This window comes from Saccopteryx bilineata, chromosome 5 (assembly GCF_036850765.1).
Source record: "Saccopteryx bilineata isolate mSacBil1 chromosome 5, mSacBil1_pri_phased_curated, whole genome shotgun sequence".
Lineage (NCBI taxonomy): Eukaryota > Metazoa > Chordata > Mammalia > Chiroptera > Emballonuridae > Saccopteryx > Saccopteryx bilineata.
In genome coordinates, this window is record NC_089494.1 from 198,578,977 (window position 1) to 198,598,348 (window position 19,372).

At 35.8% G+C, this 19,372-nt stretch overlaps 1 protein-coding gene across 7 annotated transcripts in view; it reads left to right on the forward strand.

Moving 5' to 3' along the window:
* Positions 1 to 19,372, forward strand: part of WDFY3 (WD repeat and FYVE domain containing 3) — a 281,383-nt gene that overhangs the window by 153,479 nt on the left and 108,532 nt on the right. For 6 of the 7 annotated variants that reach the window (XM_066281026.1, XM_066281031.1, XM_066281029.1 and 3 more), the window contains 8 exons: positions 3,552 to 4,009; positions 5,986 to 6,069; positions 10,007 to 10,178; positions 11,377 to 11,591; positions 12,777 to 12,889; positions 15,641 to 15,872; positions 17,068 to 17,168; positions 17,309 to 17,527. In XM_066281026.1, the coding sequence (XP_066137123.1) occupies positions 3,552 to 4,009; positions 5,986 to 6,069; positions 10,007 to 10,178; positions 11,377 to 11,591; positions 12,777 to 12,889; positions 15,641 to 15,872; positions 17,068 to 17,168; positions 17,309 to 17,527 (1,594 nt within the window). The remainder of the gene's footprint in view (positions 1 to 3,551; positions 4,010 to 5,985; positions 6,070 to 10,006; positions 10,179 to 11,376; positions 11,592 to 12,776; positions 12,890 to 15,640; positions 15,873 to 17,067; positions 17,169 to 17,308; positions 17,528 to 19,372) is intronic. The other variant, XM_066281032.1, reaches the window with a different exon arrangement.

Consider the following 19,372-nt stretch of genomic DNA (forward strand, 5'->3'; position numbering starts at 1 on the left):
AGTTTTAAGTGGCTAAATTGTTATGAACTATTCTTGCCGTTTTTCTTCTAAAATTATGTCAAAATAGTAATAGCAGAAGAAAAGACAGTATCTTTACCCTGGCCTCCATGACCCTCAGTAAACTATCTTCCTCTCTTGACTTCCTCTCCTAGTATCTTCACCCCATTCCTGCTACAGACATCACAGAAATAATAGCTATTTTAGAGAATCATATTATTTCTTTTAATTTTTGCATTATTCAATTATTCTCATCAATAATGAGAAGTTTGCATTTTTTCTTTAGGCTATTGTATATTTCATTCTGTTTTGATGGAGTGTAATGACACTTTTGAGTATGCATTTTATTTTAAAAGCAAGATTAATCTGACCACAGTTTATCTTAGACAAGAAGGAAATCTACATGCCTGTCAACATTGGGAAACATTTGTATATTTGAAAGGATTATTGGAAAAAAACAAGTACCTTTGAAAGGATTATTGGGGGGAAAAAAGATGTTAAGGTTGCCAACAATTTGTTTGGAGGTGGGAGGCTTGACAACATTTTTAACATACATTGTTATTTTTTCTTGGTACATTTTTAACTGGCTTTGTAAAATATTAGTGGGTAAAGCCAATATGAGGTAATTTAGCTGACTGGAAATGATAATAACTGACTCTCAGATCGGAGGAGGATGAGTAAGTCCTAATGTTTTACTTTTACTTATTTCCACAGTGTGAATGTTTTACTTTTACTAATTTCCACAGTGGGAATACTTCCAAAGTGACCTATTTCAGGCAACTAATGTGTTAACTGAATGTGGATTGAGAGAGATGTAAAATAGCACCTCAGTATATAGCATCTGAAGAGTGCAGTTAATAGTAAACTATAAAAAATAACTAGGAAACAATGAGTTTTGATTATTTGCTACTTTTGTTTTTTAAATAATTTGTTTAGTTGTGAAGTTATAGAACTTAATTATGGTTATGTTTTAACTGGCATGCAAAATTCCAAAAGTAGAATAGCTGGCTGTCAAGAGCCAGTGTGAACAGGTTCCAGCTCTCCACTGCTGTGCAGGCGTGAAGCACATAGTATTGGGAGATGGGGTCCCAATTTGTTTCCATTGTGGCTATAGTAAGAACTGCTTCTCAGTGCCTCCATTCAGAGGACACAACCACAGGCTTTTGTAGTCTAATTTGTAGTTACTTGTGCACAAATCCAGCATTCCATGAGATGTAGTATTTTATCATTTCACCAATGCACAAATATGAATTATATGCATTATATTTATGCAGATGAAGATACTATATAGCTGATGATTATGTCTAACCATCTAGCATCTACAGCTTATTGTATCTTTGGTGTTTGCTATGTCTCAGTTATTGATTTGAGCTGGATGTTAAGTTATTCATGGTATTTGAAAATTTCCAAATATTGAGATTATGCTGTGAGTGGCAGTTCTCAGGTGGTAGGAGGTAGACTTATATAAAAGTACATAAGATAGTGTGTTGGACTAAGAATTAATAAGCACTCTTTTTCTAACCCCAGTCATAATTCTAACCAGTCTTAGGATTTTGAACATCCTACCTTAGCTCTAAACTCACCCCTCCTTGTATATAAAATAATTCTTAGTTTCCCCGGTGTTCTTAAAGAGGGTGATGATGATGGGCTTTTTGCTAGCAGTTTTACATGTATTTCTTGTGAAGTAAGTGGTATTAGTAATGTCTTGATGTGACATAAGAGGGAACTCTGGCACAGAAAGATGAAGTAACTGACCATGGTAAATGCTTTTTAATGTTGGAATCAATTTCAACCCAAGCATAGCTGACTCTAAGGCATTTAATTCTCAGGCTCAGTTATAAAATATTTTTAAAAAGTTATAAAATCTTGTGTTAATAAGAGTTGTTATTGCAATAAGTACTGTTTATTACATTTCATGAGATATGGAAACTATATTATTACCAAATTCTGTTAAAATTGAAGTTTATTAGTGTAGAATAATGGAAAGAATATCTTTTGTTTTAAAATTTTATTTACTGCCTGACCAGGCAGTGGCACAGTGGATAGAGCATCGGACTGGGACACAAAGGACTCAGGTTCGAAACCCCAAGGTCACTGGCTTGAGCACAGGCTCATCCGACTTGAGTGCAGGCTCACTAGCTTGAGTCCAAGGTCGCTGGCTTGAGCAAAGGGTCACTTGCTCTGCTGTAGCCCCCCTCCTCCCCAGTCAAGGCACGTATGAGAGAGCAGTCAATGAACAACTAAGGTGCCGCATCAAAGAATTGATGCCTCTCATCTCTCTCCATTCCTGCCTTTCTGTCCCTATCTGTCCCTCTCTGTCAAAAAAAATTTTTTTATTTACTTATACAGATCACATATTTTGTATTGTTTAAAATAATAAAATATAGGTATGTACAATGAAGTTTTCATAATTTCTGAAGCAGTATATTTCAAAAGGTAACTATATATTAATGTATAGTCTTTCCCTTCAAGTACCATTAGAAATGTGCGAGATATATTAATAAAATGGTCTTTTCATAGGATTATAAACTGGTGTGAAATAATATTAGATACCCATGGTGTTCCAGTTGCTAAAGCAAAAGAAAACTGAGTCCCTGTATCTGCAGACAGATTTCAAATTGCTCTTTGGGGCAGTAAGGTCAAGATTAAGTGCATGAGGGGGCAGTCAGACTTCCTGGGTTTAAACCCTACTTTGCTGTTGTGTAAGCTGTACCATCTTTTACCATGTTGGGCCTCAGTTCCTCTTCTCTAAAATGGGGAGAATAATAGTGCCTAACACAGCTAATACATCAAAGCACTTAGAGAGAGAGGTGCCTACTACATATAAGTGTCCCATAAAATGTTAGGCAATTTTATAAAGTATTTTTTTAATAATAAACTAAGTTAAAAGTATAACAGTTCAGAAGATAAGTGACAAAAGATTGTTTTACTTACTTGGCCTTCAGATTTTATTTCTTAGCGTTTACAGCTATTCTGGAAAAGGAGTATTCCTTAGGCCTTTGGGTTCAATTTACTTTGCAAAAAAGAATGCCTGATAAGAACTGTGAATTGACTCCTCTTTCCAAAGCGTCAGTATGTATAGATGGTAACTTTATATGAATTAAAGTACTTCAGGTCTTGGCTGCCTTGACCATCTATCTGATCTTTTCTAGAATAAATCAGCTTATATATACACACAGTTGTAAATTTTTATAATTGTGTAAAATTATACTAGGGTTTGTATTTTATTTAATAAAATTACTTTTTAAAAATTACTAAATTCTTTTGTGTCATTATCTATAAAAGACAGGAAAAGCTTTTCTGCCAGGATCTGGATATAGGATTTTTCTATCAAAAGGAATATGTGATAGTGTTTCCTAAAGTTAATCTGCTTTTATGGTAGTTTTTTAATTAGTAAAATATTTTATATGCTTCACAGGACTTATTATTGGATAAATGATGAAAACATTTATGTCAGATGTTCACAGAATGGTGTTATATCCTTTAAATATTCATGTATGTTGTTTGTTTGTTTTTTAACTTTGAATTATCAGTTTGCTTTTTGTTCACCATAGGCGCTCCTGTCAGTTCTTAGAGAAAGCCATCGGTCAAGAACAGTTTTTAGGAAAGTTGGAGGATTTGTATATATTACATCCTTGCTTGTTGCTATGGAAAGATCTTTGAGCTCGCCACCGAAGAATGGCTGGGAGAAAGTGAACCAGAATCAAGTATTTGAACTTCTCCACACTGTGTTCTGCACATTGACTGCAGCAATGCGCTATGAGCCAGCCAACTCGCATTTCTTCAAAACAGAGATTCAGTATGAGAAGTTGGCAGATGCTGTTCGATTTCTTGGCTGCTTCTCAGACCTGAGAAAAATAAGCCCCATGAATGTCTTCCCCTCAAATACACAGCCATTTCAAAGACTTTTAGAGGAAGACCTAATCTCGATGGACTCAGTGTCGCCCACTTTATGGCACTGCAGTAAACTCTTTATTTATCTCTACAAAGTAGCCACAGATTCTTTTGACAGGTATGGCTCTGCTCTGTGCTCTGAATTGAAGGGTACACTATGTTTGACTTCAACATTAAGGCCTGAATTATAAATTAACCTGAGGAAAATTACAACAAATGAAATCTCTCTTAATTATTTGTCACTTTTTTGTGACTATTACTATTGCTTTGATGTTAAGTTACATGGACATCTTTGTATTATTTGTAAATTCAGGGTCAGTTAACTGTCAAAGCACTTAATGAAAAATTTCTGTGAAATTTACTTTATGGTGCGGTATTTACCATTGTTCTCTTTTCCTCTCTTCTCAACAATGTTAGCTATATCTGGATTTAATTATATTAGTTATCAACAGGAGAACATGGTCATGATAGTGTTTATTTCCAGTCACAGGGTATTTTCTCAATATTATCCTCAAAAAATGATAAAACTCCCTAAGAGGCATTGGTAATTCAGGAGTCCATATCAAAAATGATTCAGACTCAGTTACTCACTCTTAAGCACCAAATTGTTATGCTTTGCTTTGTGGGTTCAGCTCAGCATAAGACTACTTTGGTCATGGCCATTTTTAGCTTAAATACAGGTACAAGTACACAATCACAGTATAGTGTGATAAAACCTATGATGAGGAATCCAGAGTTCTAAGGGAGATTATAGGAGTGCCACTTACCAAATCACTTACTTTCAATTTTTAAACTGTTTTCAATTAAGTTCTTACTTTGAGAATATATGAGTAAGATAATTTTCTCCCAAGCATTAGCACTTTTGACAGTTAACAATAGTTTTTTGTTGTGTGTTTTTTAAAAATTGATTTAAGAGAGACAGAGGGAGAGAGAAAAACATTGACCCACCGTTCCACCCATGCATGCACTCATTAGCTGACTACTATACGTGCCTGGACCGGGAGTCAAACCCACAACCTGTGCATATCAGAACAATTCTCTAACCAACTGAGCTACCCAGTTAGGGCTACCATACTTTTATTTCATAAAACAAATGAAATGGGGTTTTTTTTGTTTTTGTTTTGTATTTTTTCCGAAGTTAGAAGCCAGGAGGCAGTCGGACAGACTCCCCACATGTGCCCGACCGGGATCTACCTGGCATGCCCACCAGGGGGCAGTGCTGTGTCTATCTGAGGCATTGGTTCACTGCAATTGGAGTCGTTCTACTGGCTGAAGTGGAGGCCATAGAGCCGTCCTCAGTGCTCAGGCCAAATTTGCTCCATTGGAGCCCTGGCTGCAGGAGGGGATGAGAGAGATAGAGAGAAAGGAGAGGGGGAAGGGTGGAGAAGCAGATGGGCACTCTCCTTTGTGCCCTGACTGGGAATTGAACCCGGGACATCCACATGCCAGGCTGACGCTCTACCGCTGAGCCAACCTGCCAGGGCCATGAAATGTTTTTAATTGCCTCCATAAATAATGCAAATAACTGTTGGCTGGAGCTTCTATTAGGTTTTATATTCTTTATTATGAAATATCTGCTTTGAAATATGTACTGTGATGTTTCTTCTTAATATTTTTAGACCTTAATTATTTATATAAGAAAATATAAGTAATATAAGAAAATTGTTTTTCAATTTTTTCTATCTTGAAAATAAAAATGTGTATTATTAATTCATAGGAAACATTAAGTGTGTGTTCATATAATAAGCTGTTTAAAGTTGAAGTTTTTAAATTTCAGATTCAACCTTTTCCCTTGTTTTTTACTTATCCTAGTTAGTATGCCACATTTTTAGTTTGCTTTGTCAAAAACATGGCTTTCAGCACTCTGTTTAACAAATGTGTTAAATGTTAACATTAATAGATAAGCATCAGCTTTATGCATGCTTTCCTGTTTCCCTCAGTGCATGTGTTGTAGTCTCGTTCCTTGTTCCTGCTGACTATGGAGAACGTTTCTTATTAAAATTGCACTGGTAATTTTTGTGAAACTAACCAGCTGCCAAGCCGGTGCTCCCTTCTAACCTCTCTAACCCGCCCTGTCTGTTTTGTTGTCTGTAGTCGTGCAGAACAGATCCCTCCTTGCCTGACCAGTGAGTCTTCTCTCCCCTCTCCTTGGGGGACACCAGCTTTGTCCAGGAAAAGGTACTGATCTTACCACAGAAGTTGATCTTTATTTTTGTGGGGTTTTTCTTTTGTGCTTACTTATATGTTAATGTGATAATTATACATTATAACTCAAATTATTTTTGGCTTTCTATTTGACTTTTTTTAGGTTTAAAAATAGTCAACTTCTGAGTATGAGAGTAAAATGCATTGATGCAATGAAGATATAAAGGATGTGTGTCATCCCACTCTATTGTTTAGACTAGAATACACATTTTGCTTTAGAGCAGTGTATCTTTTATTAAAATTAGTGTAGAAATAAGGACTTAGTGCCTCTTTAAATAGAGTACTTTCCTGTTTTTCTTTTTACTTTAAATGTGCCTTGTGATCAGTTGTTTGTTTTTTGTTTTGTTTTTTACTGTTGCTCTCAAATGAACATCACGGCACTGGCAAGGAAGTGTGTATTTTCTTAATCAGGTTCAACCAGTTGAAATGTGATGCTGTTATGGGATTGTCACAGCTAACCTTTGAAAGGTGAATAAAAACCCTACCTCAGCTCTTGCTTTCATCGGTTCTGTGTAAATCTCACCCTAAGCTGGACTAGTCTTCCTCATATATAAAGCATATGGAATAAAGAGAACCGGCCGTTGACTGGCAAGGGTACAGTTAGGATCCATACTCCTTAATTGTGATTCATGACCACATCTGTGCTCCTGGAACCCAGCAGTCTTCCTTCCCCCTCCCCTGTTTTCCTGTGATCAAGTACCAGTCCTTCAGTCTTGTATTTACATTAATATTCTGCCACTGTCGTTTTTCTTTAAAATGAATCCTAAAGTTCTGCTGTGTTGTTTAATTTTATTTCTGTTGTTCTGATTTCGAAAGTTGAATATAATTGAAGTTTTTACATTAAAAGTATTTGTTACAGATTCTGTATTTTAAATATATTTCAGTATTAATATTCATTAGGTATATGGGCTTAGGTTTCTCTTTTTCTCTTAAATTTACACTGTGGCTTAAAGCTCATTTTCTTCCAGTAAATCATGGCATAGTTCAGGAAAAAAAAAGTTCACTTAAAATAAAAAAAATTGAGGGAATCTTAAGCATTGGAATTATAATTGAGTTTACAGGTTAATGTCACCTCGAGGAAGCTCCTGATAATGTTCATACAAATAGTAGGACCAGTGTTAACATTTTAAGGTTGACATTCTGGGCGGGTTGCATACATTTTGCTCAGTGATAAGAAACATGAGCTAATAAGATAGTGTTTTTATTTTACAAATGCAATATAGTAACTCAAAGTTAGACTCTCTTGAAAACAACAAAGTACATCAGTGCATGGATATCTTGTGCAAAACATGTTTTTGTTGACAAAGGAGAAACCAACATGGTATTATTTTTTATGGCTTGTGGAGTATTCAAGTAACTAAGGAAATTTTGAGCTTGTGATATATAAAGTCCTAGAATTTTTTTCTCTAAAAGAATTGTGGAAAAAAATAACCAGGAAACTTCATATTTTGAAAGCTAAAACTCATAACCTTTATTATTATTATTCATTATCCAGAAGGAATAATGGAATAGGATTATAGCTGAACAGTGTCAATCAGACTTGGAGGAAGTGAAAACAGAATACAGATAATAACCAAGATACTCCAGTATGTATCTATAATGGTGAAAAAGGTGGAGAGTACTAGTTATCATTCAAATATGATATCCATTACTTAGTGTGTCTACACACTTGGCGATAGTTAAGGCAGAGCAAATCCAGAATTTAAATGTTTAAGCATATATTCTCAAAGATGTAGTTGTCTTAAATAAATACATGAGAACTTAGATTGAAATATGGAATAGCAATTCCTTTATGTTTTAAAAGAAACTTTAACATAAAAATTAAGCCAGATTTTGAAATGTCATTTTATCCTGTCTTTGCAAATGGTTAGGTCTTGTTTGGGAATTATCCATTTAATAAGCTTACTATAATCTCTAAATTTTAAAAGTGGTAATTCCGTTGCTTTTACTTAAATGACTTAGTAAGAATTAATGTTACATAATTCTTATAAAATTAGACCTAATTATAGTTAAAAAAATATCATGTTTTAGATTTCTACAATGTTTGAAATAATTTTTCTAGTTTGAGAAGAATGTGATTTCTATATCAGAATATTGTTTCCTTTAAGATAAGAAAAGCTTACTACTATAAAGAGTTTGGGTACATCCATAGTTGAAATTCAAATCTATATTAAATCTGGAAGTTCAAAAATAATTTTAGAAGGCCTATAACTAAAATATACAATCAGAATTTATGTTGTTCCTCAAGTTAAGGGTCGTTTTTTGTTTGTAATGAAAACAGTCTTTATGAAGTTTCTCAATATTTGGATATTACTATTGCACTTTAGAGGAATTAGGGCTCTTTTTCTTCAAGATGTATCAAAATATTTTTTTAAATATTTATTGATTATAGAGAGCAAGAGAGAGGTGAGAACATCTGTTCCTTTTTGTGCCCTGACCAGTAGAGAGGTCAAAATATTTCAGTCTAAACAGCAACATAGGAAGAAGATAACTATTAGTAATAAGCATTTAGAAATTTATCTTAGTTAAGAGTTTAGAAATTAAATCTCTGAACAAAATTGGAAATACAAGGAGTTAAAAAAATGAATGGGTGCAGGATATAAATAAAGAAGGATTTAAATAAGAGAGCTCTTATTTTTTTTATAAGTGAAGTAGAATACTTTCATCAAATCTCTGTTAAAAAGAGAATGGTACTTTAAAAAAAGAAAACCTGGCAGTACTAATTCTTTGCTTCTACATCACTGACTTAAAAGCATCTGCTTCCCAAGTTGCTCTGGTGCCAGAGAGCTGAAACTGCATGGCTTTCCGCGACAGAGCTAAGCATTAGACAAATTGTGCTGAAACCGATTCACTGGAACAAAGAGCTCCCATAGGCTAAAACCACAGCCTCTATTTTCTAGAGCCAAGATACAAAATGTGCAAAACTCATGAATTGTAGGGGAATTGTATGAAATAGAAAGTGGCGATCATTGATGAGAAGAAATGTTGTATATTCAGGACATGGCTAGGCTTTCTAATTCACAGAATTGCTATGTAAAATATGCCCTCTGGGTTTTTTAAATTATGGTATTTTCAGCATCAGGGGAGGTAATGTAAAAGAAGGTGAATGTAGTTCCAAATAAGCTAAAAGGAAACTTCCTTGGTAGCTAAGATTGTGAGCCAGCCCTGACTGTTGACCCAGTAATAGAGGAGGCCACTTTGATCTTGATCTTGTTTCTGTTACCTATGGTTTAAGGAAAGGTTAACACACATGGGTAATTTCAAATGAAAAATAACTTTATTGAGGGATTTCATTTAACTTGCACTCTCATCACTTATTATCAGAACTGTCACCATTCCTAGAGCTGTGATTCACCTATTCACTGTGTTTTCTACTACTTACATCTTTTGGTACAGGTGCCTTTTTAGTTTTTTCATTTGTTACTGAGATATAATTGACATACAGCACTGTATAAGTTTAAGGTGTACTACATAATGACTTGACTTACGTGTATTGTGAACTGAGTATCACACTTAGCTTAGTTAACATCTGTCGTCTTATATAGATACAATAAAAAATGGAAAGAAAAAGCGATGAGAACTTTTAGGGTTTACTCTATTAGTAACTTTCAGGTATACCAATAGAGCTGTGTTAAGTATAATCGTCATGTGTCATTCTTTCATGAAACAATCCAAATAGTAAATGTTAAAGACATATGAGCCTAGAGAAATTGATAAATTGATCATATATGACTCATTAAAAATTAATAACATATTGCCTTTTTATGTCTCAAACTTAAGATGATTTGTATTCCAACCTTGAATTACAAAGCTTTTTGTTTATCAGTGAATAAAGGAAACAAATGAAGAAAATGAACAATGAATGTGATTGGAATTAAATACTCAATTACCCTTCTTTCTTTTTTCATAGGCATGCGTATCATTCTGTTTCAACTCCCCCCATTTACCCTCCTAAAAACGACCTGAAATTACATGTGACAACCTCGTCTCTCCAGAGTTCTGATGCTGTCATCATCCATCCTGGAGCCATGCTTGCTATGTTGGACCTCCTGGCCTCTGTGGGGTCAGTGACACAGCCAGAAGTAAGCTTGGATGTGTTAGTGCCTTCTCATCTCTGAGGAGTGCGAGGATGTGAGTGTGACTGCATTAGTAAGGTAGCGGTGCCAAGAAAGAGGGAAGGTGATAGGAAACCATGCTATACCACGGACCAGCCTAGGCAAAGGTGAAAAAATATAGGGGTTTTCTGTTATTTTCATTAAGTTAATTTTTATTAGTTTTCTTAATGAATGATAGCTATGAGTGTTTTAGAATATGATTCATTTGGCAAATGCAACCAATTCAGTTATTTCTGGTGTGAAAATTGTTTCCTCTTGTAAATCCTGCTTAGTGGTGGAAATTGTTAATAAGGAATACAGAAAGAAAAATTACTAAAGATACCACATTGAAGCCTTTTATCTGTGTTGACTTGTTGTAGCACTCAAGAGTTTTGGTGAAGTGGAGTTTGGTTGACAAATTTTGTTGAACTCTGTGATCTCTAAGACCTTTAAGTGTCGCAAATGTAAATAATAGGACTTCCTTTTCTTTTTTTTTAATGTTTTTCCAAAGTGAGAAGCAGGGAGGTAGAGAGACAGACTCCCGCATGAGCCCTGCTGGGGTCCACCCGGCATGCCCACCAGGGGGCAATGCTCTGCCCATCTGGGGCATTGCTCCACTGCATTTGGAGCCATTCTAGCGCCTGAGGTAGAGGCCATGGGGCCATCCTCAGCACTTGGGCCAACTTTGCTCCAATGGAGCCTTGGCTGCAGGAGGGGAAGAGAGAGAGAGAGAAAGGAGAGGGGGAAGGGTGGAGAAACAGATGGGCGCTTCCCCTGTGTGCCCTGGCTGGGAATCGCACCCCGAGACATCCGCAGGCCTTGCTGAAGCTCTACCACTGAGTCAACCAGGGAGGGCGATAATAGGACTTCCTTTAATCTGATTATTTACCCACCATGAAAAAACTTTACTGCCATTATTTCTATAACAATAAAAATAGTTAATTATATAGTCATGTAACATAAAAGATTTGGGAGAGAATAGGTTCCAGAGGGGTATTGAGGACAGGAAATGGTCGCCTAGTCCTCTTCTGGAGTTGCTGTGTTGCTCTCAGCCAGCTACCTTGCATCTGAATGTAATTTGCAGCATGTTGAGGCCTTATGTTGAAAGGTGTGCTTCATGTGGAGAGAACTATCACCTATCCTACTAAGAATGCCCTGGTGGTGTGGATTTCTTTGTTAACTTTAGCATGCTTTGGACCTTCAACTTGCCGTGGCAAATATTTTACAATCCCTGGTGCACACAGAAAGAAACCAGCAGGTCATGTGTGAAGCTGGTCTTCACGCACGGCTGCTGCAGCGGTGCAGTGCCGCACTGGCCGATGAGGACCACGCCCTGCACCCTCCCCTCCAGCGGATGTTTGAACGGTTAGCCTCTCAGGCTCTGGAGCCCATGGTGCTGAGGTCAGTAGTTCTATTTTTTAGCTCCTAGTTAAGAGTCTTTATAAGTAAGAGTTCTTGCTTCTTCACTTGCAATGCCTTTGAGATGCATCTAAATTGTTACATAGCAATAGTTTGTTTCTTTTTATTGCCAAATAGTATTCCATGGTATGGGTATATAACCTTCCAAATTTTAACCATTCAAGAAATACTTATTTTTAAATAAACTTTTAATGGAAGAGAAACAGTGCTCTTTGATTTTGGAATGAAACAACATTTTTTAAATATTTTTTTAAATTCTCTAGCCAAACAGATTTAATGTATAAGTTCTCATGTCCCTTCTTACCAAAATATACTTACATATCTTGTCACTTTTAGAATATTAGCAACTTTTTATATGGTAATTTTTGTGTGCGGTTAAATTACTTTTTCATAATATTTTTAGAAACTTTTTATAAAAATGGTTGGACTTTATATGGAATTTATGTTTTTTAACTGACTCCAAACTAATGATGGACTAAGAAAAACTTACGTGGTAAACATTTGTTAAACTATGTTGTACCAGGCAGTGTGTTAGACCTTGAAAATACCAAGGTAAATGAGACAGTCCCTACTCACTTCTTCCATCAGCTCATGGATCTGTTCAGAATCCTAACATATTGAAAGTAGCATGGGGGTTTCCCCCTGGCCCTTTTTGGTAATCTGCTATTTTAAAAGTAGAGAGAGTGAACGGGAAAGAGAGTAATACTTTTTACTAAGTAACGTATCGCCTAGTTAAACACAGTAAGCACAGAAAATCAACCATTAGGTCAGTTTTCAGAGTTAATGAGTTCTTAGAAGAAAAGGTTACATGATGGTATGGTGTCCAAATGCTTATAAGCCATAGGTTATAAACTAATTGTGTATCATTGTACTCTTCATGAAAAACCAGCAAGGATACATCACATTCCAGGAAAACATGTTCCTCAGATTTCATTTTCTAGCCTTTCACAGTATTCTCAGACACTTTTCAGTGCTTGGTAGTTAAAACATAAAATTAATGTTGTCTATTGTTTTTTAATATTGTGTATATTTTAAAATAACTGGATTGCGTTTATATTTTAATTAAGTAATGAGTTATAATTAATTAAGTGCTATTTTTTGTGTATGTGTTTGGTTTGATTTATGTAATAGTCTCAATCAAGAAATAATTTTTTAATTTTCTTTTAGGGAGTTTTTGCGTTTGGCAAGTCCATTAAATTGTGGTGCCTGGGACAAAAAACTGCTCAAACAATATAGGGTCCACAAACCAAGTTCACTGAGTTACGAGCCAGAGATGAGAAGTGAGTTGACCTTTGAAGTTCCTTTTTCTGGTTGATTTCATAAATGAAAATCATGTGGGGGATGAATATTATTTTAAGAAGTGTGACTATGATAGTAAGGAAAGAGAAGAGTTCATTGTTTGTTGTTACTTGAATGGAGAAATACAAGCTCTGGTTGATTGAATGATGGAAGTGGGGAAGGAATCACTGGTCGAGAGTGAGATCTGGAGGAGATGAGAATACATTCAAAGTAACCCTTGGCTAGGAAGGAAGATCCATCATTACTTTGCCTTTCTCTGTAGCCTTCTTGCCTGGATTAAAGAATGGTTGGATATGATTGTTGTTTTAAGTGAGAACTTTTCAGGGGAGATAGATTGCCGCATGCACCCTGACCAGGATTCACCCAGCAACCCCTGTCTTGGGCCAATGCTCTGACTGTCTGGGGCCATGCTTACAACCTAGTTATTTTTTGCACCTAAGGTGGAGACTCCACAGAGCTATCCTCAGCGCCCTGGGTCAGTGTGCTACAACCAATCGAGCCATGGCTGCAGGAGGGGAAGAGAAAGATGAGAAAGAGGAGGAGAAGTGGACGGTCACTTCTGTGTGCCGTGACCAGGAATCAAACCCAGGACATCCACATGCCGGGCTGATGCTCTACCACTAGCAAACTGGCTAGGACCTGGGTGGTTGGATATTAATGACCATAGGTTTGCAGGACAGCTGCTGCAGAGAGACCTGGAGCAGGAAATTAAAATACTGATGCAAGTTGTTGAGATCCACCAAGCAGTATAGGCTGGATAAGGAAAGAAGTGAAGGCAAGCAGCCAGTGATAGGCTGGGAGGAAAAGGGTAGATCACTGGCCTGGAGAGTTATGGCTCAGCAAGAAAGCAATGTAGTGAGAAAAAAAGAAAAAGAAAACTGAAGGAATGGGGTGGGATAATAGCAACCAAAATTGGAGCTGTGAAACAAGCAAAGAGGACCATGCCTAAAGTGACTTTGGAGTGATGTAAAGGTGAAGTTCATTAGAGGAAAGGGAATCTCACAAAAACTAAAAGTGAAGTGATAGGTGGTTTGTTCATGTGGGCTTTGATATCGTCCAGTGTCCTGAAAAAATTAGTACAGAGAGGAAGATTGAGATTGAAATGCCAACACAGGAAATGGCAGTTTCATTGAGGGGTTGGGGGGCATAGTATTCTGAGGAGGAGCCTCCAAGGAGAAGTTTTGCATCAGGCTGCTAGAACGGCGATGGTGGGGGGATAGCGGAATGCAGGCACTGCCCTCCCTTCTGGCATGACCGTGGAGAAGCAACAGATGCCGTCCACTCAACACTATGGCTGCTGTTCTCAGTCAAGACCTCAGCTGCATGGATTTCCTCTTGATTCTGTAGTGGAGCTGGTTTTTCACTTTATAATTTATTTGCTATCGTTGTTAGCCATAGTGATAATGCATCTATTTTGATGGGATAAAGTGACCATTACTAGGGAATCAGGAAAGAATAAAGCTTAGAAAGTAGAATGGCTGCTGTGAGAGAACATAGTGATCATTTAGTTCAATGCTTTTTTTTCAGGTGAGAAGCACAGAGATTAAACAACCTTTAGTCATTATTTCAATCTGAATTTCTTTTCTCCTGCAAATTATTGTCAGTGATTAGTGCCCACTGTGTTTTGAAAACTGTAAGATCTTTTGATCTCCAACACAATTGTATTGAAAAACAAAATATTGCAGCTTTTTGTATCAGTTAGTATAAATCCTTTAGATGCATATATGCTATATTTATTGTTGTTTTTATACTTTACATAGTTCCTTAGGATTGAGTTGTGATTTTCTTTGTAAATAGTAGAAACAAAATTAGTTTCATTCTCTCAGAGAATACTGAACTATTTTTATGATTCTGTGAGTATTTAGTGCATTTAAGAGGGAGACAGTTACACTCGTGTAGTTTTATCTTGAGAAGGAATGTCTTCATAACATTTGTAATGCATTTCTGAAAAATACAACAGTTTGTTTAAGATTTTGTCTTTGATTCTTGAAACTGTTAATATTGCCTGACCTGTGGTGGCACAATGGATAAAGCGTCAACCTGGAACGCTGAGTTCGCCAGTTCAAAATCTGGGGCTTGCCCGGTCAGGGCACATGCAGGAGTTGAGGAGTTGATCCTTCCTGCTCCTTCCCCCTTCTCTCTCTCTCTCTCCCTCTCTAAAAGTAAATAAATAAAGTCTTAAAAAAATGAAATTGTTATTGCTTACGTGTATATAGGAATTTTAAAATTCAAGTACTTTTGTGATTGCATATTTAATTATAATAAAAGGACTTTAAAAATGGAAAGAAAATGGGAGAAGTTTCTAACACCTGTTTCTTTCCATTAAAATGCCTCTAGACTATTTTACTTTCTTTTCTCAAAAACAAATAATTTTGTGACATCAAAGAATAATTTGGTTTTTATAAAATCTTTATATATTATTTATAATTACGTTACATTTTTATAGTAGCTTGGATCATGGTTATTAGTGGTTTTTATTCTTATTTGTACTCTAGTTTCCAACATTTCTGCAATGTGTTTAATGCTTTAGTAATAAGTAAAAGAAGACACACATGCTAGTTAAGTTTTAAAATGAAGATACAGTACATTAAAACTAATAGCTCTGGTGTTTATAATAAAAGTATTAATTATAAAAACTGAAGAGTGATATTTAAAAATAAATCAACCTTGTACAGTCATTATTTTAGATACCTACATGATATTTTTCCTAAGAGATTTTCTTTCACTTACAGGTAGTATGATCACATCTATGGAGGGTCTGGGTTCTGATAACGTTTTCAGCTTGCATGAGGATAACCATTACCGGATAAGCAAGAGCCTGGTAAAATCTGCAGAAGGAAGCACTGTACCCCTGACCCGGGTAAAGTGTCTGGTCTCCATGACAACTCCACATGACATCAGACTTCATGGGTCGTCAGTTACTCCAGCTTTTGTTGAATTTGACACATCCCTTGAGGGCTTTGGGTAAGGAATTTGCAAGGTCGCCAAGCCTTATTATATTATTTTATGACTCATACTTGCCTTGGAAAAATAGATCTTTGATTTTTAAATCTACTTATTTAAAATATATATTATATAGTATATATTTTCATATTATTGAGTTCTTTGAGCATCTTATTTTAAGGTTATTTTAAATTATTTATTATACTAAGTGAATTGATATGGTCTTAGAGGCATCAGCTAAAGCCCAAAGTTAAAATCTGATTTGTAAATTTTATGTTTTTGTAAATAAAGTTCTATTTTAACACAGCCACGGTCTTTTATGTATCTTTGACTGTTTTTATGTTGGAGTGGCAGAGTCGAGTAGTTGTGAAACAGACTAGGTGGCTTGCAAAGCATAGCATATTTATGGTCTGGCCCTCTGCAGAAAATGTTTGCCAGCCTCTGCTTTGGTATAATACATTTATAGATAGTATGCAAATTAAAATCAGAGTAGAAGCTCTTAACTAGGTTTTTATCATCATCCTTTCCCTCAAAATACCTAGCTTAGTATCTTATGCATTGTACTTATTTAGTGACTATCACATTAAATGAGTAAATACTTTCAAGTGGTAGAATATACTAGCAGAAGGAACAATAATCTATGGATTAAAATAAAAGAATCAATGGATAATTTAGAAAGTTTATAAAGTCCATCAGCCTTGAAATGGAAACTGCTAATAGACTAGATCTGTGTCTCTACTAGATATTTGTGGGACTCTTATATACTGATCTAAAACTGTATTTTAAGAAGATTGTCATGGGCTGTTATCAAACAGTGGATTAAAATATATTTGGGAATAGGCAACGCTAATCAGAGCAGTGGTAACAGAGGAGAGTGACTCACTCAACAGGGGCACAAGGAACTTTTCTGTGGTGATGAAACTGTTCCCGTGTCTTGAACAGCGTTACCCATTGGTACATTTACCATATGCAAATTATACTTAAATTTACTTAAATTTAAATGAAAAAATGCTGTTATTGAAGATTTTTAAAGTATCTTTCTTTACTCTCACATAATTAAAAGAAGGGCAGGACTTGGATAGGCATCCAGATTTATTCCAAATCTTTTTCCTAGGTACCTTTCAAGTAATGGCAGTTTTGTTTCTGTGGTAAGTGCATAGTGGTAACACAGGAAAAGAGTTGATCTCTAATATGTATGTTGTCTTTTGTTTACTAGCTGCCTGTTCCTGCCCAGTTTGGCCCCTCATAACGCCCCCACGAACAGTGCTGTTACAACAGGTCTTATTGATGGGGCAGTGGTCAGCGGCATTGGTTCTGGTAAATACTACTTTCTTAGTTTGTGAGAGTATTTTTTTCAATAGATTATATTGCAGTTAGAGTTCATTGTCTTTTTTTTTTAAATGTAAACATGAGTCAACACAAACTCTTTTATTGTTATTTTTGTGTTTTTACTTTAGGTGAGAGATTCTTTCCTCCTCCATCTGGCTTAAGCTACTCTAGCTGGTTTTGTATTGAACATTTTAGTTCTTCTCCAAATAACCATCCTGTCAGACTCTTGACTGTTGTGCGCCGAGCAAATTCTTCTGAGCAGCATTACGTGTGCCTTGCCATAGTTTTATCAGCAAAGGACCGAGCTCTGATTGTTTCCACCAAAGAGGAACTACTCCAAAACTATGGTCAGTATCTGTATCTGTCTTTTTCTTTTTGCCTCTTGTGACCATTAAAAGTATTAAAGTTCATTATAATACTCATTTTCAAGGTTCATCTAGCAACTCTTTCCCAATTTAAATTATTATAGAATAGAACAGGTTATATGAAACCTTGGATATGCTGTGTACCAGTAAGTTTTAAGGCACTTATTTATTTATTTAATTTTTTGTGAGAATGACTGAAACAGGGAGACAAGGACAGACAGACAGGAAGGAAGGAGAGAAATGAGAAGCATCGTAGTTGCGGCACTTTTGTTGTTCATTGATTGCTTTTTCATACGTGCCTTGACTGAGGGGCTCCAGCTGAGCCAGTGACCCCTTGCTGAAGCCTGCGACCATGGGGTTATGATACCATGCTCAAGCTGGTGAACCTGCACTGAGACTGACGACTGGGGTTTCGAACCTGTGTCCTCAGCATCCCAGGCTGACACCCGCTGCGCCGCCGCCTGATCAGACTTTTAAGGCACTTTTAAAGGAGACTTAGAAAATAGTGGAGAGAGTCCCCAAAAAAGGATTCATTTCTACTTGCCAAGAAATCACAGCTTTTGCTAGAAAAGCTGCTTGCTTGTTTGGTATATTTTAGTAAGGATCTTTATTTGCTGTGAATTCTGTTTAATGAATATTCATTGAGCACCTGCCTACCATATGTGCCACTGTGCTAGACATAACAGCATTTAAATTTATTTTATTCATCTCTTACCTTTAAGACTTAATACATATCACTTAAGAATCCTAATTCCATAAGTCCCTTCAACATGCCATAATTTTATATTGCTATACAATAAAACTTCAAACTTAAGGCATTTGTGAAGATCTTTCTACATTATGTAAATAACAAAATATAAATCGTGGTTTACTGAATTTGCTGGGATTATAAGCATTTGTATAAAATATACTTATTTTTATCCTTTTATTTTTGTCTTTTAACTAAAATACCACAAAGTGTATCACATGTGGTTGGTATTCAGATAATTAAATATAAATGTTAGCTTTTCAATTTGATTATAAGGCTTCTTGGGATTTTTACTTAATGTGCTTGATCATGACTAGTACAAGGTTAGGCATCAATACAGTAACTGCTTTAAAGTGCTTGTAGGGAGACTTTGTTTTCCCCTATTGTGGATTTGACCTTGTTGAAATTTTCCTCCTAATTAAAATGGCCTCACACCAAAAAAATAATAATATAAAAAATAAATAAAATGGTCTTGTCTTGTAATTTGGGATACTTGTTCTTTCACTATTTCTCTAACTTCTCTTTTGCAATTTTCTTCAACAGCTCTCTATTCCATCTTTTCCATAAAATTAATATTATCCAAGGTTTCACCTTTAGCCTTTGTATTCAACCTGCTCTCTATGAGAAAAGTCATCAATTTCAGTTAGCTTTAGGTCTTTAGGTCTTTTGTCCTAGGGACTCTAAAAGTAACACTTTTTATTTGTCTTTGTCCTTATATTTTCAGCTGCATACTAGACATCTTCATATGAAGAGCCTTTCTATAAACAACTCACACTGTAATGTTTCTTTATAAAATCTACATCTCCTAGTCTCCTGTTTTGGGAGGTGATACCCACATTACCAGTTAGCCTAGCTTAGACACCTCAAGTCTTCCTTGAAAATACCACCCCTTTAACTAAGTGTTCCTGTATTATGTCTCCTTAATATTTCTTGAATCTTTTCTTCCTTCCTATGCTTACTGCCATAGCCCTTATTAATATTGTTTATCTGGTCTTCATAGATTTTAATTCTTTATTTTGTTTTTTTCTGTCTACTGTACTAGAACTATAAGTTCCTGCATACAGTGTTATTATCTGGGT